Source organism: Eumetopias jubatus, unplaced genomic scaffold (assembly GCF_037043125.1).
Source record: "Eumetopias jubatus isolate StellerSeaLion01/CBP00866 unplaced genomic scaffold, mEumJub1_p1.0 scaffold_1, whole genome shotgun sequence".
Lineage (NCBI taxonomy): Eukaryota > Metazoa > Chordata > Mammalia > Carnivora > Otariidae > Eumetopias > Eumetopias jubatus.
The window spans coordinates 133,922,235-133,941,805 of NW_028274807.1; the positions used below are offsets into that span (position 1 = coordinate 133,922,235).

The 19,571-nt window shown below is 37.7% G+C and overlaps 1 protein-coding gene and 1 pseudogene across 1 annotated transcript; one reads left to right on the forward strand and one right to left on the reverse strand.

The window, feature by feature from the left end:
- Positions 1-1,418: 1,418 nt before the first annotated feature.
- SGO1 (shugoshin 1) lies at positions 1,419-14,537 on the reverse strand. Its single transcript, XM_028099276.1, has 8 exons — positions 14,380-14,537; positions 12,001-12,149; positions 11,723-11,919; positions 8,114-8,181; positions 6,300-6,358; positions 4,511-5,317; positions 1,921-2,107; positions 1,419-1,699 (listed from the first exon to the last, which is right to left on the reverse strand). The coding sequence occupies exons 2-8, from the start codon at positions 12,140-12,142 to the stop codon at positions 1,582-1,584; spliced, it is 1,578 nt and encodes a 525-aa protein (XP_027955077.1). The 5' UTR covers positions 12,143-12,149; positions 14,380-14,537; the 3' UTR covers positions 1,419-1,581.
- A 2,604-nt stretch (positions 14,538-17,141) lies between these two features.
- LOC114205735 (cytochrome c oxidase assembly protein COX18, mitochondrial pseudogene) lies at positions 17,142-17,684 on the forward strand (annotated as a pseudogene).
- The last annotated feature ends 1,887 nt before the right edge of the window (positions 17,685-19,571 follow it).

Genomic DNA, 19,571 nt, shown 5'->3' on the forward strand with positions numbered 1-19,571 from the left:
CATTTGACAAAATACCAAACGGTTTAAAGACCCAAGTGAAAAAGAAAAACTACAGATTTTAGAGAAAAACCTTAAGGGAAAAGGTGATAGAGGACATCAATATTTAAAATTCCTGAACATCAAAAAAACATAAGGTAAAAATAAAGTAGAAACAGTTATAGCACATGTAAATAAAGACAAGGAATACTATCTAGGATATATAAAGAGCCCATTCTATTAAGAAAAAGGCTAGCTAAAAAGTGGGCAAAGTACACAATAAGCAATTCATAGAAGGAATGAGTGACCAATAAACACTTGAATTCTCACAAGTAATGAACTCAAATGAGATAAAATAAATAATTAAAGAGAAACCATTTCACATTCATTGCCATAGGTAATTTCAATGTCCAATAATACCAAGTGATAGTGTGTGGGGAAACTGGAACTTACATGTTGCTGACAGGACAGTGATACACTTCTTGTGTCAGGAAAATTGGTACAACCACTTTAGAGGGCAACTCCCCTTCTAGGTATCAACTCCATGGAAACTTATTCACATGTGTGCAAGAATGTAGAATATTCACCGCAGCACTAACTTGTAATCATGAAAAAAGTGGAAGCAAATTATCTCTCAAAAGAATAAGTCGTTTATTTATATAATAAAATACTGTACAACGATGAAAATAATCTACATCTGCCAACATGGATAAATCTCAAAAATAATGGTGAGTTAAAACTCGGTTGCAAAAAAATATATACAATATAACATTCATGTAAAATGTTAAAATATAAAACAATTCTTAACAGTCTATGGACAAATGCTACAGCAAGAATACAGAAATATTAAAAATGCAGTCACCCAATAGAGAGCTTTCTGTGGTGATGGAAATGTTCTTTATCTGCATTGACCCCAACATGGTAACCACTAATTAGGGAACTATCCTCAAAGTCCAAGACATAACAATTTGTGATTTTGCTGAGGTATCACTGAACAATGAACCCACAACAGCTTGGTATTCAGAGCTAGTCACTTACCTAGTCCCTGAGCCTAAGCAACCATTAATTCTTTAATAAGGATCTCACATTTTATTTGAAATTTTAAATACAACAGTGGTATAAGGGATCCGCAAACAACTTAGGGTATACCCTACTATGCATGCCAAGGATTTATTTTATTCAAATATTATATAAAGAGTTTCAAAAGATCCTTGGCCTGTCCAAAAATCATTCATTCTAGTATTTTCCACTTAAGGGAAAAATAAAGGCACCAGAAACTTATAATTAAAACATCTTAATTTGATTACTCATTTCTAAAATTTTTGCAGAAGATACATTCTGAGTAAAACTAAGTTTTAGGTAGTTTAAGAAATAGGGCTTAAGTCCAGTTATTTATAAGAAAAAATAAACCAAATTTATTAATGGTATAAAAAAAAGCATCACATTTGAAGTACAGTTTTGAAGAAATTTCCGTGATCTAGAGTTCAGTCAAAGAATATTCCATGGCAACAGTTCAATCCTATTGTGTACAATCTTAGAGATTCTCTCTTGGAGAGATAGAAGGAAGTGTAATAGGATGAATTTAAACAGCATCCAACAAACACTTCACTGTATTTGCTTCATACTTTTTTTTTTAGAACTGCGTCTGGAATCCTTTTTCTGTTTGAAAATCGGAGAATTCAAGAAACACAAATCTGTAAAAGGGTCTCCTCTTCTCAGTTTCCTATAAGGGTAAAAAGAACTCTTAAGCATAATTATAAACATCCCAATACTAACTCACTCTTCAATATAAAGTTATTGTAAAATATGCCAGTGCTAATATTCCCACTTCAGTTTTTAATCAAAATTTTTTATTTCAACAAGACTCATTCTTGAACAAAGCTCCAAACCTTACTCCCCCCACATGTATCATTAGAGGTGGGGTCCCACAAATCAAATACTTACGAAGCAAGCGTGGGTTCCTTATAGTTCATACTGACTGCACACCTGCGCTTAGGCAGCGACACTGCTGGGCTTTCTTTCTTTTTTGGAGAAAGAGAAAGTTTTCTGATTTTCACTACAGGATACAAGGGGACATTGGTGATATCCTTCAGGCTAAAATGAGGTGAGCGGTGAGTTTTAGGTAGTGCACCTATGAAAATAACTTTTACTGAATATGGTTCCAAATGAAAGAAAGAAAAAAAAACCACAGGAACTAAAATTGTGTGCAGTTACACACCTAAACATATACAAATCCAACATTTTATAATACAGATTTTTTTTAACCCATTCATCATTTTATCATCCCAGATAACACTGAAATATTACTGTGGATGTGAAGAACTGATACAACAAGTTACTAAAACTTAAAATTCTTAAAAAAATTATAATTCTTTAATGATAATGTGGGCATAATGAATTACTTTCAATTATGGAATTGCATTTTACTTCCACCTTGCTCTGTAGAATCATTAAGGCCTCCATCTTTTTCAATACCAAAATTTATCAAGTGGCTTTCTATAGTCTTAAAAAGCCACTTAGGGGCACCTGGGTGGCTCAGTCGTTAAGCATCTGCCTTCAGCTCAGGTCATGGTCCCAGGGTCCTGGGATCGAGCCCTGCATGGGGCTCCCTGCTCAGCGGGAAGCCTGCTTCTCCCTCTCCCACTCCCCCTGTTTGTGTTCCCTCTCTCGCTGTCTCTCTCTCTGTCAAATAAATAAATAAAATCTTCAAAAAAAAAAAGCCACTTAAACTCACTTTATTAAATGAGAATTCTACCTCTGTGGAGACCAGCAGGAAAAGGGTTCCCTCTGGTAAAGCTAATATGTTAAAAAAGTTACCCAATATTTTTCTTATCATAAGCATCCAAGTTATTCTACTTTGGAGCTAGATCTGTATTGCGTGACAGGTACTCAGCACACAGAAGGACCCTGTAAGACAATCTCTTCACACAGCTTTAAAAGGCAAACTGTTTTTCGTAGTCAAACTCTAACTGTAAAATGCCTATATTTAGCAACCAGGGTTATCTAGGTTTCAAATACTGTCTTTTTTTGTCCCCACATAAGTAATTATTCCAACTTTTAGTTTGGAAAATATGGCTAAGCAACATCCGATCAGTTGCTATAGTCTGGAACAGTACTTCTCAAAATTTATATATATATATAGATTTGTGTGTGTGTGTACACGTGTGTATACACACACACACACACACACACACACACACACACACACATTCCCCGGGGAACTTGTTAAAAAGATGCAGATTCTGATTCAAGGGTATGGTCTCAGATTCTGCATTTTTAAGAGGTTTCACATAATGGTAATGCTGATGATCTGGGGATTAAACTCTGAGTGACACTATATTAGAGTGTAATTTTTTTTAAACTTACTGTGTAAAATTTCAAGCATACACAAATACAGAGACAACAATAATAATGGAACCCCAGTTACCTAGCTTCAATAATTACCAACATTTTGCCAATCTTGTTTGATTTTGTAACATTATTATAGCATATTCAAAAAAACACATCTGTATACTACCACTGCCTAACTGGTTGACCTTGGAAAGTCATTTAAATTTTTTAGGTTTTAAGTTTCCTTATAAACAATACAAACATGGTGGTACCTACACTTCATAGAGTTTTTTTTTTTTTTTTTTTAAGGTTTTAATTTATTTGACAGAGAGAGCACAAGCAGGGGGAGAGGGAGAAGCAGGCTTCCCACTGAGCAGGGAGTCCAATGTGGGGCTCGATCCCAGGACTCTGAGATCATGACCTGAGCTGAAGGCAGACGCTTAACTGACTGAGCCACCCAGGTGCCCCTTCATAGAGTTTTTCTGAATATCAAATGAAATAGCATGACAATGTTTTGGGAATGCTACAACCTGACCATACAAATTAGTTTAACCACACTAAATTTTCCAGATAAGAATCTTTGTGGGCAGATGCAGGCTCTATCATCAACTTTTGAACCATGCCTACTTTTGATCTAATAAAAGCAAGATTTTTCTAAGCCACAGTTTTTAGATGTCTTACAAATGCCTTAGAGAAGAATACTAAGCCCATCAACTGAGGAAAAAGTTTGGTCTAGCCACCTTTCATTACCGAGAATGAATCAATTTATAATCATGGTTCCTGTCAAATTGAATATGAAGCAAAGCCATTAAAATGACAGGCCACTGGATTCAAATTTGATTTCATTTTCAAGGGCCTGTTTCAGGTGAGTGTATAAAAGATATTTTAATTCAACCTAACTCCACCAAAAAGTTTTACCTTATGTTGAAAGGCTTCATTTACTAAAAGTAAAAATGCTTTCTCTGTAAAAAGTAGTATTTGTTTTTAAAGAAGATTTAAATTAGCTTAAAGTAGGTCATAGCCATACAATTGTGATTTCCATCCCAGGTCCCCATTGTTTAATAAGACTGGAACATCCCCCAGAGACAGATGGCAAGTCTCTAATCTCCCCCAGAGAAACAGATGGTAAGTATAGCATATAAGCATCAGGAGTGATCATTTATTATAAACATTAAAAATGCAGGCAAATAAGTAGATCACTTACTTATAGGAGTTTTTGTAAGCTTAGAATCCTCCATCTCTTTTTCATCCCTGTATTTTAGTGCTCTTTTAGGTCGAGACCTGGCGACTGGGCTCCTATCTGATTCACTGGAGAGATCTTGACTGTACTTGCAAGTGGGCAAATAGAGGTCATCAGAATCATCTCCTGAACCACTTGATTCACAGACGCTCACTTCAAATTCATTGTTGTTTTCTTCTCTGTTAGAATCATTGCTCATTTTTTGTCGGAAAGGAGTGAGATGAATACCCTCTTCCAAGTTAAAATTGTAAGCATCACTGGAAATGACAGATTTATCCAACTTTTTTTTGGAAACAGCTTTTTTGTTTTCACTTTTGCTCCCTTTATACTTTGATACAGATTTCGATTTTCTCCTTCTGTTAGTTTTTCTTTTCTCTTCTCCTTTTCTTCCTTGTGCACCTCTATGCTTATTTTCAGTTTGTTCAAATTTATATTCTAAAATGTTTTCTTTTGTTTTAGCAGGTCTTCCTGGGTCATTCAGCTTTGGTGATAAGTTAATTTGATCCTTATTCCATTGACAAACACTTTGTTCTACATTTTCTGTTATGTGCATGTTTACTAGTGGGTCTACCCATCTTTCAGATTCAAAGGGCTGCACTGAGAAATGACTGATTTCAAAATCATCCAAGGTATTGAACTGACACAGATTGTTGAGATGTTTCTTTAAACTTCTACGGACAGATACAGTTCTAGGTAAGACATTATCAGCAGACTTATCTTCATCTGAATCCAAATCAAATCCCAGTCTATCTTGAGAAACAGGTATTTGCTCTGAGAATTTAAAAAAAAAATGAGAAAAATAGTTTTACTTTATGAAAACTTCAATTTCAGCAATCTTAAAACTCAAAATTAAAAATGGAATAGATGAAAAGTCATTCTGTAGTTTCTCCACATTGTCTCTAAGTAAATACAAACCTGGGCAACTTAATACTGCCATCTATTTATTTGGCAATGATCAATTGATGGCTTCTATCTGACTTGTGAAAGACTCTTATATAACCTTTAAAAATATTCTAACTGGGGGTTCTCTGTGTCCTGATTTAAAGGTTTCAAGAAAAACTAGTAGGCTCTATGTATCTGTGTGTGTGGCATTCAGTGGAAAAGAACCTCTATTTTATAGTAGTACAAGTACACTTGAGAAAGTGGGAGCTAAGGTGTTTTTTGAAAATGAGTAAGATTGGGATAATTGCAAAGCCCTTCAGGTAAGAAATATAATCTGTATTTTTAGGAAAAGTGAGGATATTTGGTTCTGCTTATTCAAATGCTATCCCTTAGTTCAAGTAGAAAGGATTGATATTTGAGAACAGGGACATGTCAATTTAGAAGTGGAAAGAATGGCGTGGCTTTGGAGGTCAGCTTTGAGTTTAAACACTAGCTTTTACCATTCGAGCCACTTCTTGTGAGAACTTTACTTCTTTGAGTCTATATAAAATGGGACCAACTGTACCTACAGTCCAAGGTTGTTGTGAGGGTCAAGTGACAGAATGTATGTAAAATGGCTAACACAGAGCTTGGCACATAGTAGGGCTCAGTAAATTGCAGCCGTTTATAGCTGATTATAGATTTGGCAAAATAAATGGAAGTATTTTAAAACTGTTATTATTCCGTGTAAAATAAACAGATTTGCTTTGAGCAGAAGAATGCCAGATGAGCAAATTTTAAAAAGTTAAAAAAATACTAGAGAAATTTTTTACTTGTTCCCAAAGATCTCATCTTGCCCTTAATAGTATTTTTAGATTTTTCCTTGAATTACCTTCTATTTGGAATGATTCTCCTTGTCCTGGAAGGTGAGCTTCCTGAAGAGGAACTTGTCTAGCCAATGAAAAATAGAAATTTATTTAACAGTTTTATAATAAAAACAAATTTAAGATTTTCTTAAAATTAAAATTTTCTCTTTAGTATCATTTCATAATTCTATTTTAAATCAGTGTATCTGTTCAGTTTCAAAGAAAAAAAAACATTTATGCTGATTATATGGAGGCTGGTTTGTTATGACTGACATTCAACTCCCACTGGAAGAACTACCTTACCAATGAAGACATGCCATAACTCATAATTTCATTTACCTGGAGAAACAGCCATTCGGTATTGACTCATAAAATCTATTATAGAAATGCAATTTGATTACTCAACTCTTTATCAGCCTGCTTCATCATTAGCTGAGCTATGATCTTTTTTCTTTTCTTGGTAGTTTATATTTTTATGATGCCTAACTACTGACCCCTCTAAAGTTAATCCTATTTATTTTAAAAATCTTGTCCCCCTTTGGCTCATGAAACAATTTTCTTTATGCTTTAATACCATTACTGGCTGTTTTACCCTAATTTTATTCTTTATTCCCTATAGAGAATTTTTCCCTCTAGACATTGAAAATTAAATACAGGTTTAGGTAACAGTTATGGTAACTAACAATTTCAGGACTCTTATAAAAAGTCAATTACCCTATCTTACTTTTTGACCATTACATAAATATTTTGTCAGATCTTACAGTTCAACTATTTTCAACTATTCATGATTAAAATTAATGTGGGGATAGAAAGCATCTTAGTGATTACTTTTGTGAAGAGAAGGGCATAGACTTGAAAGGGATAGGAGGAGATGGCTTATGGCAATGGTTCTAATTGGGGATAATTATATGGATACGTGGCACTGTCTGGAGACATTTTTGCTTCTCATAACTGGCGGAGGGAAGTGCCACTGACATTTAGTGGTAGAGGCCAAGGATGCTGCTAAATGTCCCACAATGCTTAGGATAGCCCTCCACAACAAAGGATGATCTGGCCTAAGGTGTCAATAATGCTGAAACTAAGAAAGCCCAGCTAGAGTGACAGCAGTGCTCTCTATAACAATTGAGATTTTGGTTCCACAGGTGTATACGTTAGTCAAACTCATTAAACTGTGTAATTAAGATCTGTGCATTTTACTACGTATAATTATATCTCAGTAATTCATAAGCAAAGTATACTTGATCTAACAGAAGGGGAGGACGGTATATGGGGGTCTGACTATATTTAGGAATGAATTGGATTAGCAAGACAGGGTGATAGCTGTGTTAAACATGATGTTTTATTATATTTCATTTCTAAACCAGACTATTTGTAGTACTGGCAAAATACCATCATTTGAATACCCAATCCTTAGAATAAAAACATATCTAAGAAAAATATAACTGAAAAAATTCAGTTATATTTAAATAACTACCTTATTCCTAGACATCAAAAAAATAAACATAACAAAGTTTTGGCTCGGCTAAATGTAACAATATCAATGTATCATATTTTTTCAAATACATTTTTAGTAGAGAAAACATCAGACTCCAAACACAAGAATCTATATTATGCAAATTTTCTTTCATAAATGCATCACAGAATTAAATCTTTCTTGATATTAGTAATCATAATAATGAAATTTTTTTATTAAAATATAATATTTGTTTCAGGGGTACAGGTCTGTGATTCATCAGTCTTACACAATTCACAGTGCTCACCATAGCACATACCCTCTCCAATGTCCATCATCCAGCCACCCCATCCCTCCCACCCCCCAATAATGAAATTTGATACTAACTTCACAAATAAATCCCCAGAGTTGTTGTCACTATTGGAGTCCATTCCAGAGGGACATATTTCCTGGTTCTGTTAATATATTAAAACAAAGAAAACGGTGGTACAATTGAAATATTCATAACAAAGCATTCATTTATTTAACAATAAAAACATATGAGCACTCTATATGGTGTCAGGCTCTGTTCTAGGAACTAGATCTATAGCAGCTTAAAAATAGATTTAAGTCCAACCCTCATAAAGCTTACATTCTAGTGTAGGGATAGAAAAATTTAAAATGAAGGGAAAGAGATATATAAATAATTATCTCAGATATTGATAAATTGCTATGAAGGAAATACTCAGACTTGAAGTGACAGAGTACTTGAGTTTGGAGGGTTCTCTTAGGGTGACTTTCATCTGAAATCTAAAGAATGCAGAGGAGCCAGCCATTGAAAGAGCAGGGAAAGAAAAAGTGGTAGAAACAGCAAATACAAAAGTCATGGTGTAGGAAAAACCTTGCTGTGTTTAGAAAAGAAAGGCCATTGTAGCTGGAGTCATCTATGACCTGTCTCATAGTGAGAACAGTACGGCATGTGCGCACAGAGGCCACATAATGTGGAGCTTGGGAGTCATGAGTTTGGATTTTAGTCTAAGTGTGATGGGAAGTCATGTAAATGTTAAGCAGGAAAGTAAAATGATCTAAGTTTTAAGAAGATCAGTCTGGCCACTGTGTGAAACATGGATTGAAAGGGGCCAAGAGCAGGAGTTAGGAAGTCATTGTAGTAAATCTAGCAAGACATTCATATTAGCTAGGACTTGAGTCCTATGGCTACAGAGGTAAAGCCCAGTGGAAGGTGTTAAGAAAACAAAGTGTGCTGAGACTGAATAGGGGTGGAGGTGGGGACAGTGAGGGAGAGGGAAGCCTCTTTGGCTGACTTGAGCAAATGGATAGGTTGTTTTATGAGATGAATAGGACTCCAGACGAGGCAGAAGTATACAATATCTTTGGAAGAGGGAAAATAAAGAGTTGTACTTTGTACAAAATGTGTTTGAGATCCTTTATAAGTATTTAAGTAGATATATCAAAAAGTAGTTGTGTGTGTGTGTTGAGCTATAAATTTGGAAGTCATCAGCAGACAGATAGTATTTAAAGCCATGGGAGGGGGAGAAGATAAGATGGGTCTAGGACAATTGACATTTGAAAGTAAAGAAGAAGCGAGCAAAGGAGGCTGACATGGAACGGTCAGAAAGGTAAGACAACCAGGAGAGTATGAGAGTAAGAAAGCTGAGAGATCAAAGTATGTTGTTTATTACTTCAAGGTCAAGAAGAAAAAGTGGCCACTAAAAATGGGGGTTGTGGGCACCTGGCACAGTGACCATAGAACGATGGGGATAAAAGCCAGGTAAGAGTAAGTTCAAATGTAAATGGAAGCTGAGGAAGTGAAGACAGTAAGTGCACTGTTCTCTCTGCTAAAGTTCTGCTGTGAAGGGAAGCAGAGAAATGAGTAGAGGGATATGAAACCAGGAGAGGTTTCATTTATTTTCTTTTCCTCTTAAGGGAAGAGATACTAAAGCACATTTGTATGATGGCTAGAATGATTCAGCCAAGAGGGAAATACCTGTTGAAAGAGCACAAACTTTTAGGAGCAAAGTCCTAGAGATGAGAAAAAGGGAATCTGATGGACAGGGGAGGGCTCAGCCTTCCATAGGAGCAGAGGTACTTCTGCCACTGTGACAGGAGGAAAGATGAAGAACAGCATAGACACAGGCAGATTTGGAGATTTGTATCAGGAAGGTGAAAGCTCCAGACAGATTCCTTAGAGATCACTCTAATTCAGCTGTTTTTTTTAATTTGATGCACATATAAGATGCTGACATTACGATAGGTTAAAACTGTTCAAGAGAAACAAAACAACTAGAAATTTAATCCTGTTAAAAGTCTTCAATTTATTTTCAGGATAGCTCATGTTCTAAATTTAAATAGTAGTATTACTGAAGGTAAATAAAGGAGAATATTTAAGTACAGAATAATATATTTTTATTTTTTAGACTTTTTTTTTTAAAGATTTTATTTATTTATTTGAGAGAGAGAAAGAGCACAAGAGGGGGGAAGGTCAGAGGGAAAAGCAGACTCCCCGCTGAGCACAGAGCCCAATGCAGGACTCGATCCCACAACACTAAGATCATGACCTGAGCCGAAGGCAGACGCTTAACTGACTGAGCCACCCAGGCGTCCCCAGAATAATATAATTTAATAACAAGTTATTAAAAAGATTCATTATAAAATTTAGGGAAGAAAAGCCTATTAGAAATTACTTTGTGATTAATCCCTATAAGCTAACTATTGTCAGGCAAGAAAAACATTCTTCTTATTAAAACATTTTAAGCTTTTCCATCACTGATAAATTGACTTGATAAGCATGGAAGCAGGAGTATAGAATGATGGTTGAGAGAGAGTGACACATGTAGCAAGTATATGGCAGAAAACAAATTTAGATGTTTTAAATGCTAAGAACACTTTTGCCCAGCAACTAATAATATGTTTTAATAAATACTCAAAAATCATTGAAAAATGTCAAAAGGCCTGCAATAATAGAATTTTTCCCACTGTTTTTGTGATTATCTTATCAGGTACTCATTTTTCACTATTCTATATGTGATTCCACCAAAAACTTAGGAAAGGGAAAAGGAAGATTCAAATGTCTTTGGAGGGATTTTTTTTTTTCCTCACTAGTTGACTAAACAAGGAAAAGAAAAAAAATTAGGAAAGATTATATTCTGAAGGAAAAAAAAAACCCTTTTTAAAATAATCTAACCCTCACATGAAGGAAATTATATCAAATCTTTATAGGTTATTCTCTGCTACACTGTATATGCATGTATTGCATATATATGTATGTACACTCTGTGTGTCATACACAGAAAAAAATATCTTAGGTGCAGGGAAGCAAGAACTCTTTCACTGATTCCCCCTGTCAGCAGAGAGGTGACTTTATTCCTTTCCTGAGTCTATATCCCCTAATCACTATGGTCTGGCTTTCTTCTCTGGTTTCCTGGCCCAAGTGCCAACACAACTGTCTTCACCAGCATAGCAAACAGATGGCCAACCAGGAAGAAAGTAAACTGTTTCTGTTAATACCCAGTTAATGTATAGTTTTCCTTATTTAACCAAGTCATAGTAAAAATGACTCTTCAAAAAGCACTTAAATACCCCCCGCCCAAATTAAGGTAGTTCTTATAAAACCTTACTATATGTAACAAAACTACATAGAAAAGGTAAGATTTATACCACTGATTAAAACTTCTGGACTAGTCTGCATCAAGTAACACTTTTAGACCTTTAGCTATCTTTGATTCACTTAGCTGAACAGTCGAAGGGACCAGCAGTGCAATAGGCTAAACTAGTTCTTCTGTACCTTGTCTTGCTACCTGCTTTTAGAACCAAGTTATACAAGCTCAAGCCTCAATCACGTATGTGCTTTAAGTTTTCTTAACTGGTGAGAGATGTTTTAATCAATTCACTAATAACAGAGCTATGAGTAATTAGTTTAAATAACATAATTGTTCTAAATTACCAATTCATGGCTGTCACATTTTTTCCTAAGAAATTCACCATTTGTAATAAAAATACCTGAGCAGTTTCTTCTGTTTGTCGTGCAGTTAGTTTCTCTTTCAATGCATGTAGCTGACATGTGAGGTAGTAACATTCTTTTCTCAGTTGGAGGATGATATCTTGGGCTTCTCTCACTTTGGATTTTTCATTTTCCAAAGCTAAAACTAACATTCTGTTGTTGTCTTGGTAGTTTTTTAGCAGTGTAGAAGTGTTGGCTAAAAGAGGATAACATTTTTTTTATTATGTATTAAATCTAAACTTAAAAAGTGATGCAAAAGGACATGAAAATCTCTTACAGATTATTTGGCATGGCGCAGTTATAAAAGACTTTCGTTTGCCAATCTCTGCCAAATTTTTATTCCTTTTCTCTTTCATCCGTTTCTTTATGTCTTCAAGACTGTCTTGAAAGGACTTTTTAAGGCACCTTTCCTTGGCCATCTTCTGCCTGGGAATTTAAAACAATAAAAAGTAAGTTTTCTAAGAGATAATATCATCAAATATAAAACAAGATTGAAAACACAGGTTGTTCATAGAGAACGGATTAAATAGAGGTAGTAACTGTAGCGTTAGCTTAAAGAAGATGGCTAACCTAGTAATAACTTAGATTTTGCAGCTTTTAAAAATCTCATTAATATTTTGGCATAATATTAGCCTCTTCAGGTACTTTATAAGCAAGGTTAATAAGTATGCATTTCAACCCAAAGACTCTGTAATATGCCACTATTTATTCTTTTTTTTATAATTTTAATTTTTTATTATGTTAATCACCATACATCATTAGTTTTTGATGTAGTGTTCCATGATTCATTGTTTGTGCATAATACCCAGTGCTCCACGCAGAACGTGCCCTCTTTAATACCCATCACCAGGCTAACCCATCCCCCCACTATTTATTCTTTAACAAATACTCACTGGGGGCTTACTATATACTAGGCATTATGGGAAATACTTAATATTATATTTTGATGTTATTATTATTTATGTTTCCTACAATGTTTATGACTAACATTTAGTGTTTTAGTGTTTACTAGACTTACAGCATTAGTTCAGAGGTAATCATATATGTGGGCTTTGTTTTCCAGTTCTGCTCTATATTATTAATTTATCAGTTTAGGTCACTTGATTAACTCTTTCTTCCACACTCTTTTAAGCCAATACTTAAGATATAGCACATACTCTCAAGAAAGTCAAGGTGATCTTCAGAGGTTTAATTAAACTATGTAGCACTATATACAATTTTAATAGGCTACTATAACAATTATAGAGCTAGAAAGAATAGGAACTGAGGCAGGGGAACATGCCAGTTTTCTCAAAGTTATTTTTAAAACTCAGGTCTGCTAGCTCCTAGTAAGTCATGAATATAGCAAACAACACATTAAATAATGATTGTTCTACATAGTTAAAAGTAGCAAAACAAGTGCTGATAGTGGCATATGCTACTGGGTGTATTAATACATAAATATACTCAAATCTTTTAATGCAGCAAATTAGATTTGCTTCAATATTCTGCTACTAAGCATATCAAACTACTTTTCATGAATATCTTCTACCCTAGATTGCACTTTGCAGATCTTAAAATTGTAAAAGTAATTCTTGTTTCCTACAACTACATATACACTACAAAAGATACCTCCATCTCCTCTAAGTTAGTCAAATATTTTACTGAATCTTACGTTTCCTTGAGTATTTTCTCCAGGCCTTAACTTATTTTCCTCTAAACAGTGTCTGGGGGTGTTAAATACAGATACTGTAAATCTCATTATTTTCTCTCTGACAGTGTAGATACAACATATACTGAGATGTTTCTAGTAGAGCAGGCACAACTATTTTTTTTTAAAGCACTAATGTTAAGTGGGTTGTATAAGACAATGTATCACAATGGAAGTTTTGAAGTTCGAACTAGAGATGTTTGAGAGCCATACAGATTAAGTAACTGATCAGGTTGGTTTAGCAAAGCCTTACCTGAAAAACTTTATTACCTTTAACCAACTTAAAATCACAAAAGAAATTTGCCGTATCAGAAGTTCCCTGTCTAGGCCGATGATATTAACAGGGGGTGTGGTGGGGGGGCGAATGAAAACAGGTCAGTGTGGGAGGAGAGTCCGTGTGTATTCAGGTAAAGGGTCTGGATTCAGACGAACCTGGAATATTTGATCTCCGTCATAATTCTTTCATCATTCCTGCTGCTGAAGCAGCAAGGTGGGACACTGATGAGTGCTAGCTTCTCCAGGATAACCGAAGAAGCAAAACGAGGTCAACGGTATCGCGCGGCACAAAGAACAGCTGCCAGTTTGTGTGCCCTTACATTAAGCCTGGCTTTTAACTACTGTAAATGCTTTTACACATCACTTAATCCACAAAATTCTGCAAGGCAGGAGGTTAGGGCACCCCAGTAGTTAAGAGGAAATTGGAGCGTCGGAAAGCGCAAGTCGGGTGGATGAACACAGAAAGGCACCGGATCAATCCCACTCCACAGCCTGAGCTTTTGGACACCGAACTTGGAACGACAGAGAGACCCCTGAAAATAGAGGAACAGGGATCACAACACCCCTGTTCCACACCTGAAAAACCTGTGGCCTCCTCTTTCTCGGGTGGGCTCAGGTAAAGTCCGGGGGTGGGGGTTGCCGGAAGAAGGCCCGGAAACCCTCCTCCCACAGGTACGGCCAAAACAGTACCTTGGCCACCACTTCTGCCGCAGCTGTCGCCCTCCTCCTTACATTCCAAGGTTCCGCGAGGCGGTTCGGCCGGTGTATCCCGCGCTTCGGTCCCTCCGGGTCTAGGTTCAGTCTACTGTCGCCCGCCGGCTAACACGGCCACATTCGAAATTCTCCGCCGCGCTCACCCATTGGCTGGCTGGCAGGTAGTCACGTGAGGCGACGGCGCTGCGAAGGACGCAGCAGAGTCCCGCCCTACTGCGCTACCTCACGTGACTCACTCCGAGCATTCACATCCGGAGTGTGTCTACGGCTCCCCGGTCCCGGGAGGGCGGAGTCACTAGTCTGCACGTTGACCTGCCGGCACTTTTTTGCTCAGAGTCGTTGGCTTTTAGGGGTGGAGCCGCTGCGAGATCTTTAAGGGTGCGTATTTTAGGGCATTCAAAAGCTTCCTGTTACTTTAGTCTAGCAGCTTCCCGTCTTTGAGACTGTACTCGTGGGCTCCCTCTTGTGAGAAGACTCTCCTTGATTGTTTGCCCGCTCAAGCAGTCGACCTGCTGCACAGAGGATTCTGGTAGGGCTTTTAAAGCCAAAATAGGAAGCACATTTTGGAAGTTCCAGATATCTGAAATATTCAGCTCTAGGTTCTTTGTCTGGCCACCTCTGGCTCTTTAACCCTCGGGAAATGGCACTGGCATCCATACGGCTACTGACCCAGAAGTCCGGGAAGTTTTCCTTATTGATTTTTTTATTCTCCCTCACCCTTTCCATGCCGTCAGTCACCCAGTCCTGTCAATTCTACCTTTTAAGTATTTTTTTCACGTCCAAACCCCCACTATATTCCCTACAGCCAAATATCTAATCTCTTTCTATGAACTGTGTACCAGTACCTACTCTGAGCGCAAACTCCACTCCCTTGTGTTCTTCATAGAGTGATATTTTGACAAAGCAAATATGATTGAGTATGAAGCACTTATATGACTCCCCACTGCATTTAAGATGGAGTTCAAACTCCTCAAGATGTTTGGTCTTTAAAGAGCCCTATGGTTTCTAGTTTCATCTCTTCTGAATTTTCTTTCATTTCCTTGTAATTCATCTCGCTACTTTTGCCCATGCTGTTTTTTTTTTTTTTTTAAGATCTTATTTATTTGAGAGAGAGAGAGAGAGAGACAGTGACAGAGATAGCAAGAGAGCACAAGCAGGGAGGAGAGGGAGAAGCAGGCTCCCGCCCAGCAGGGAGCTGGACATGGGACTCCATCCCAGGACCTCCAGATCATGACCCCAGCCGAAGGCAGACGCTCAACTCAGCCACCCAGGTGCCCCTGCCCATGCTGTTTTGTTAAGAGCAGTCTTTCCTCCCCCTGGGCCCACTTAGTCTTATTCATGCTGCAGGTCTCATTGTAGAGGTGAATTATCTGTCCCCAAAACCCCCTTAATAGCTTGCTTTGTACATCCTGGTGCCATGCATGCACTTTTCGTTTGGTACCCCGTGTAGCAGTGACTTGTCATTCATTGCCTATTTATTCAACTTGCATAAGGCTAGGAACTATATATGTCTGTTTATAGTTAAGTATTCAGCATCTATTGGGGCGCCTGGCTGGCTCAGATGATTAAGCGTCTGCCTTCGGCTCAGGTCATGATCCTAGGGTCCTGGGATCGAGCCCCGCATCGGGCTCGCTGCTTGGCAGGGAGCCTGCTTCTCGCTCTCCCTCTACTGTTCCCCCTACTTGTGCTCTCTCGCTCTCTCTGTCAAATAAATAAAATCTTAAAAAAAAAAGTATTCAGCATCTATTTAGCAATTTGCTATTAGTAGATATTCACTGGGACAAAAGAGTAAGTAAATGAAACTTAAGCAATTGTTTTGAATTTAGGCATTCGATTCATCATGAAGGTTTTTTTTTTTTTTTTTTAAGATAACTAACATTCACATCCTTATCCTTGTCTAGGCCTCACCTCACGCCTTCTTGGCTTGAGTGGAAGAGATTAGAATATCTGTTTTTAGCCAACAACTTGTTCTCCCAGTGTGGTGAGCCAGGTCACTTCCATTAGTTTACTACTCTGGGCAGTGTGGCTTATATGTGCAGAAGCATCAGGAAGAAAGGATCGGAGCAGACATGTGTGCCGGCTTGGTGGTAGGTGGCCACGGCTACTGCCTGTACTGCAGCCCAGGGTCTTGGCCCGCCGCTTGCGCCAACCTCAACCGGCGGCATTAATTGCTCTGCTGGTGTGGGTGGTGGCGTCAGTCTCTGCAGTTGACTCGGGTGGCCATGGCAGTGGTTAGGGGCCCTGGCCGCCGTGGCACATGTGCAGGGCACGTTGGAGTTGCTACTCGGTGTGCACACCGCCATAGGTCTGCCCTGGTGGGCCTGCGTTGGCCTCACCATTGTGGCCCAACACTGCGTAGTTGCACAGTCACGCAGTCACGTGCCTACCACACGACATCCTGGCCAAGGTGGAAAATTTGCAGCCAGAAATAAAAAAAAAACATTGCAAGGCATCTTAACCAAGAAGTTGCAGTTTGTACAAATCAGTTGTGGCGGTCCAAAAGATTTGCTAGGCTCACTTACCTAAAGAATATGCGGAGGCTTGGGGCACTTGGGTGGCTTAGTTGGTTAAGCCGAGGACTCTTGATTTTGACCATCTCAGGGTTGTGAGACAGAGCCCCAGCCTCCGGCTCCATGCTGAGTGGGTTGAGCCTGCTTGGGATTCTCTCTCTCACTCTCTCTGTCCACCCCCACCCCACCCCCATTGCACTCTCCATCTCTTAAAAAAAAAAAAAGAATATGCGGAGGCTTTTTTCAGAGCTGTATTTTCGGGATAACTGCCACCCTTTGAAAGCCACTGTGTTGGTCTGGATTCAGTTTCTGTTGTGGATCTTCATGTCTGTTGCTCTCCAGAATTTTAGCAGAGGGGCAACACATTCAGAGGCGGGGGTTTCCATTTAGGAACCACTTAGCTTACTGATGGGGTCCTGTAGTTTCCTGACCTCACTGCACCACTTGGGTTCTGCCTATCTCCGCTGGTGTCATCAATTTATTAAAGTGGAGATTTTTGCTTTGCAAAAAAATTGGAATGTCTCATTTTCAGATGTATGTTGCATACTTTGTGCGGTATCACTGTTCGTGATTCCAATTGCTGTGACAGTACCTTCATTGATCGTCTTCCACTGGTTATGTTCCAGCCTCACCGGCCTCTCACAGAACTTACTGCTGTGTTCTAGGTTTTGCCAAGTTTGCTGAATGCTGGTGACCAAGTCACCAGGTACAGATATTCCTTATAAGGACCTCTTTGCTGCCTTTTACACTAAGTTCATTTAAAGAAAATAACATGCTTCTCAGTAATTTTGAAACAATTGCAAGTGTTACTATCACAATATATTTAGGCTTAGAAATTCAGATGTGATTTAATTTGTTTTTATTTAAAATCATGAATTGTGTGAAGTACTATGGTTAAGATATAATCCAAATATATTTGACAACTTAAAATCTTTTAAGTGCTAGAAATGTATGTTTAATTCTATCCTAAAGGGACGCTGGGTGGCTCAGTCAGTTAAGCGTCTGCCTTTGGCTCAGGTCATGATACCAGGGTCCTAGGATCGAGTCCTGCAAAGGGCTCCTTGCTCAGTGAGGAGCCTGCTTCTCCCTCTGCTTGCCATTCCCCCAGCTGGTGTGCTCTTTCTCTCTCTCTGACAAATAAAATCTTAAAAAAAAAAAAAAAATTGTATCAAAATACAAAAGTAGAATTGATTTGTCTAATTCTGCTTATAAAATTACTAGAGGTGCCAGAACTTTGGAAAACAGGATTAAATACTAGATGATGTCAAATTATACTGACCAGTCTCATACATTAAAGCTTTATAAAGTAAAAGAATCCAGTGAGGTGATTCTTAAAATTTTGGAGGTGTGGAGGATCATAGACCCATTTGCACATCTGCTAAAGCTATGGTTTTCTTTTCAGAAAAATCCTGGGACTCACAACATGGGGGCCTTCATTGATGACTCCCCCCCCCCTTACCCCTCCTCAAGACTTTCTGGTAATTCCTGGTTAAGAAATCTTATTCTAATGGAACACACAATGATGATGAGTTAATGTGTGACTTTTATAAAATGAACTTGAGATACATGCAATAGAGTAGTCCTTACAAGAAAGTACCTAATGTGGTAGGTGATATTGCCTTTCAACACTGTTCTGAAAGAATACAGAAAGGGTACATTCCTTTTCTATAACTAAAAAAGTCTGGAATATGAGTGTAGCACTAAGTACTGCTAGAGCCCAAAGTGGAAAATCTTAAGCATTAAGTTCGTTTAGTTAAAGGAAGAAAATCAAAAAGGCAGCTACCTATTGTGGAGGTGATTTTATAAACTTTATTTGGAATGATTAAATACTCTAATGGGTTTCAACTATGGTAGATGTTTAATATAGGAAAAATTAATAGGTAATATAAATTGTGGATCCAGTTGTTTGCTTGTTTGATTTGAAAAGATGATAAAACTAATTGCAGTTGGGATATTTATGATTAAATTTGACAGTCATTTGAGAAGATTAAAAAAAGAATAGGAGAAAGGATCACAAATTAAATTAAATTTTTTTTTTTTTTATTACTTGAGGCCAGAAGATATGAATTAGAAAGTGAGAACAGGGCTGGCTTAATGAGCATGTGACCTGTGCTCAGAAAGGCCTTGTACTTGGTTTAAGGTTCTGCTCTTACCATTTTGAAATGCCTTTTCTTTTTTTTTTTCCCCCCCGAAAGGTCTCACATTTATTACTGAACCAACCTACTGGTGCAGAGGCATAGTAACAGAGAAAAATCATTTCCCTGATAAAACATGTCTGTTGGCCAGGTAGGAAGGATGTTTACAGAGTGATAGAACACATGATCTTCATGCAGCTTAATTAAATATGTGGTGCCAATTAGGTGTGTCATCTCATGATGTGTGACGCCTTACAGACCCAGCTTGGTTCTTCTCCGGTGCCTCCTCTTGGAGTTGTACCTGATTTTATTACCAGTATTTATCCGATTCCACTGGGGAATGGGATGATTCTGCTTTTGTTTCTTGGCCAGGAATCGCTTGATTCTGAAAGTCTTGTGAGAAGACATGGCGAGAAACAGCCACACACAGCAGGATGATGGCAAAAAAAAGAAAAGTTTGAAATGCTTAATAATTTATATTTGAGCTTGTGATTTGTAAGTGAAGTCTGATAAGACAATGGAA

Coding starts and splice junctions, on each gene's coding strand:
- SGO1 (XM_028099276.1), bottom strand. CDS start 12,142: ATGGCCAAGGAAAGGTGCCTTAAAAAGTCCTTTCAAGACAGTCTTGAA. Junction 6,359..8,113: donor TCTGGGGATTTATTTGTGAA/GTTAGTATCAAA, acceptor TTCATTGGCTAG/ACAAGTTCCTCTTCAGGAAG. Junction 1,700..1,920: donor AAGGAACCCACGCTTGCTTC/GTAAGTATTTGA, acceptor TTACCCTTATAG/GAAACTGAGAAGAGGAGACC.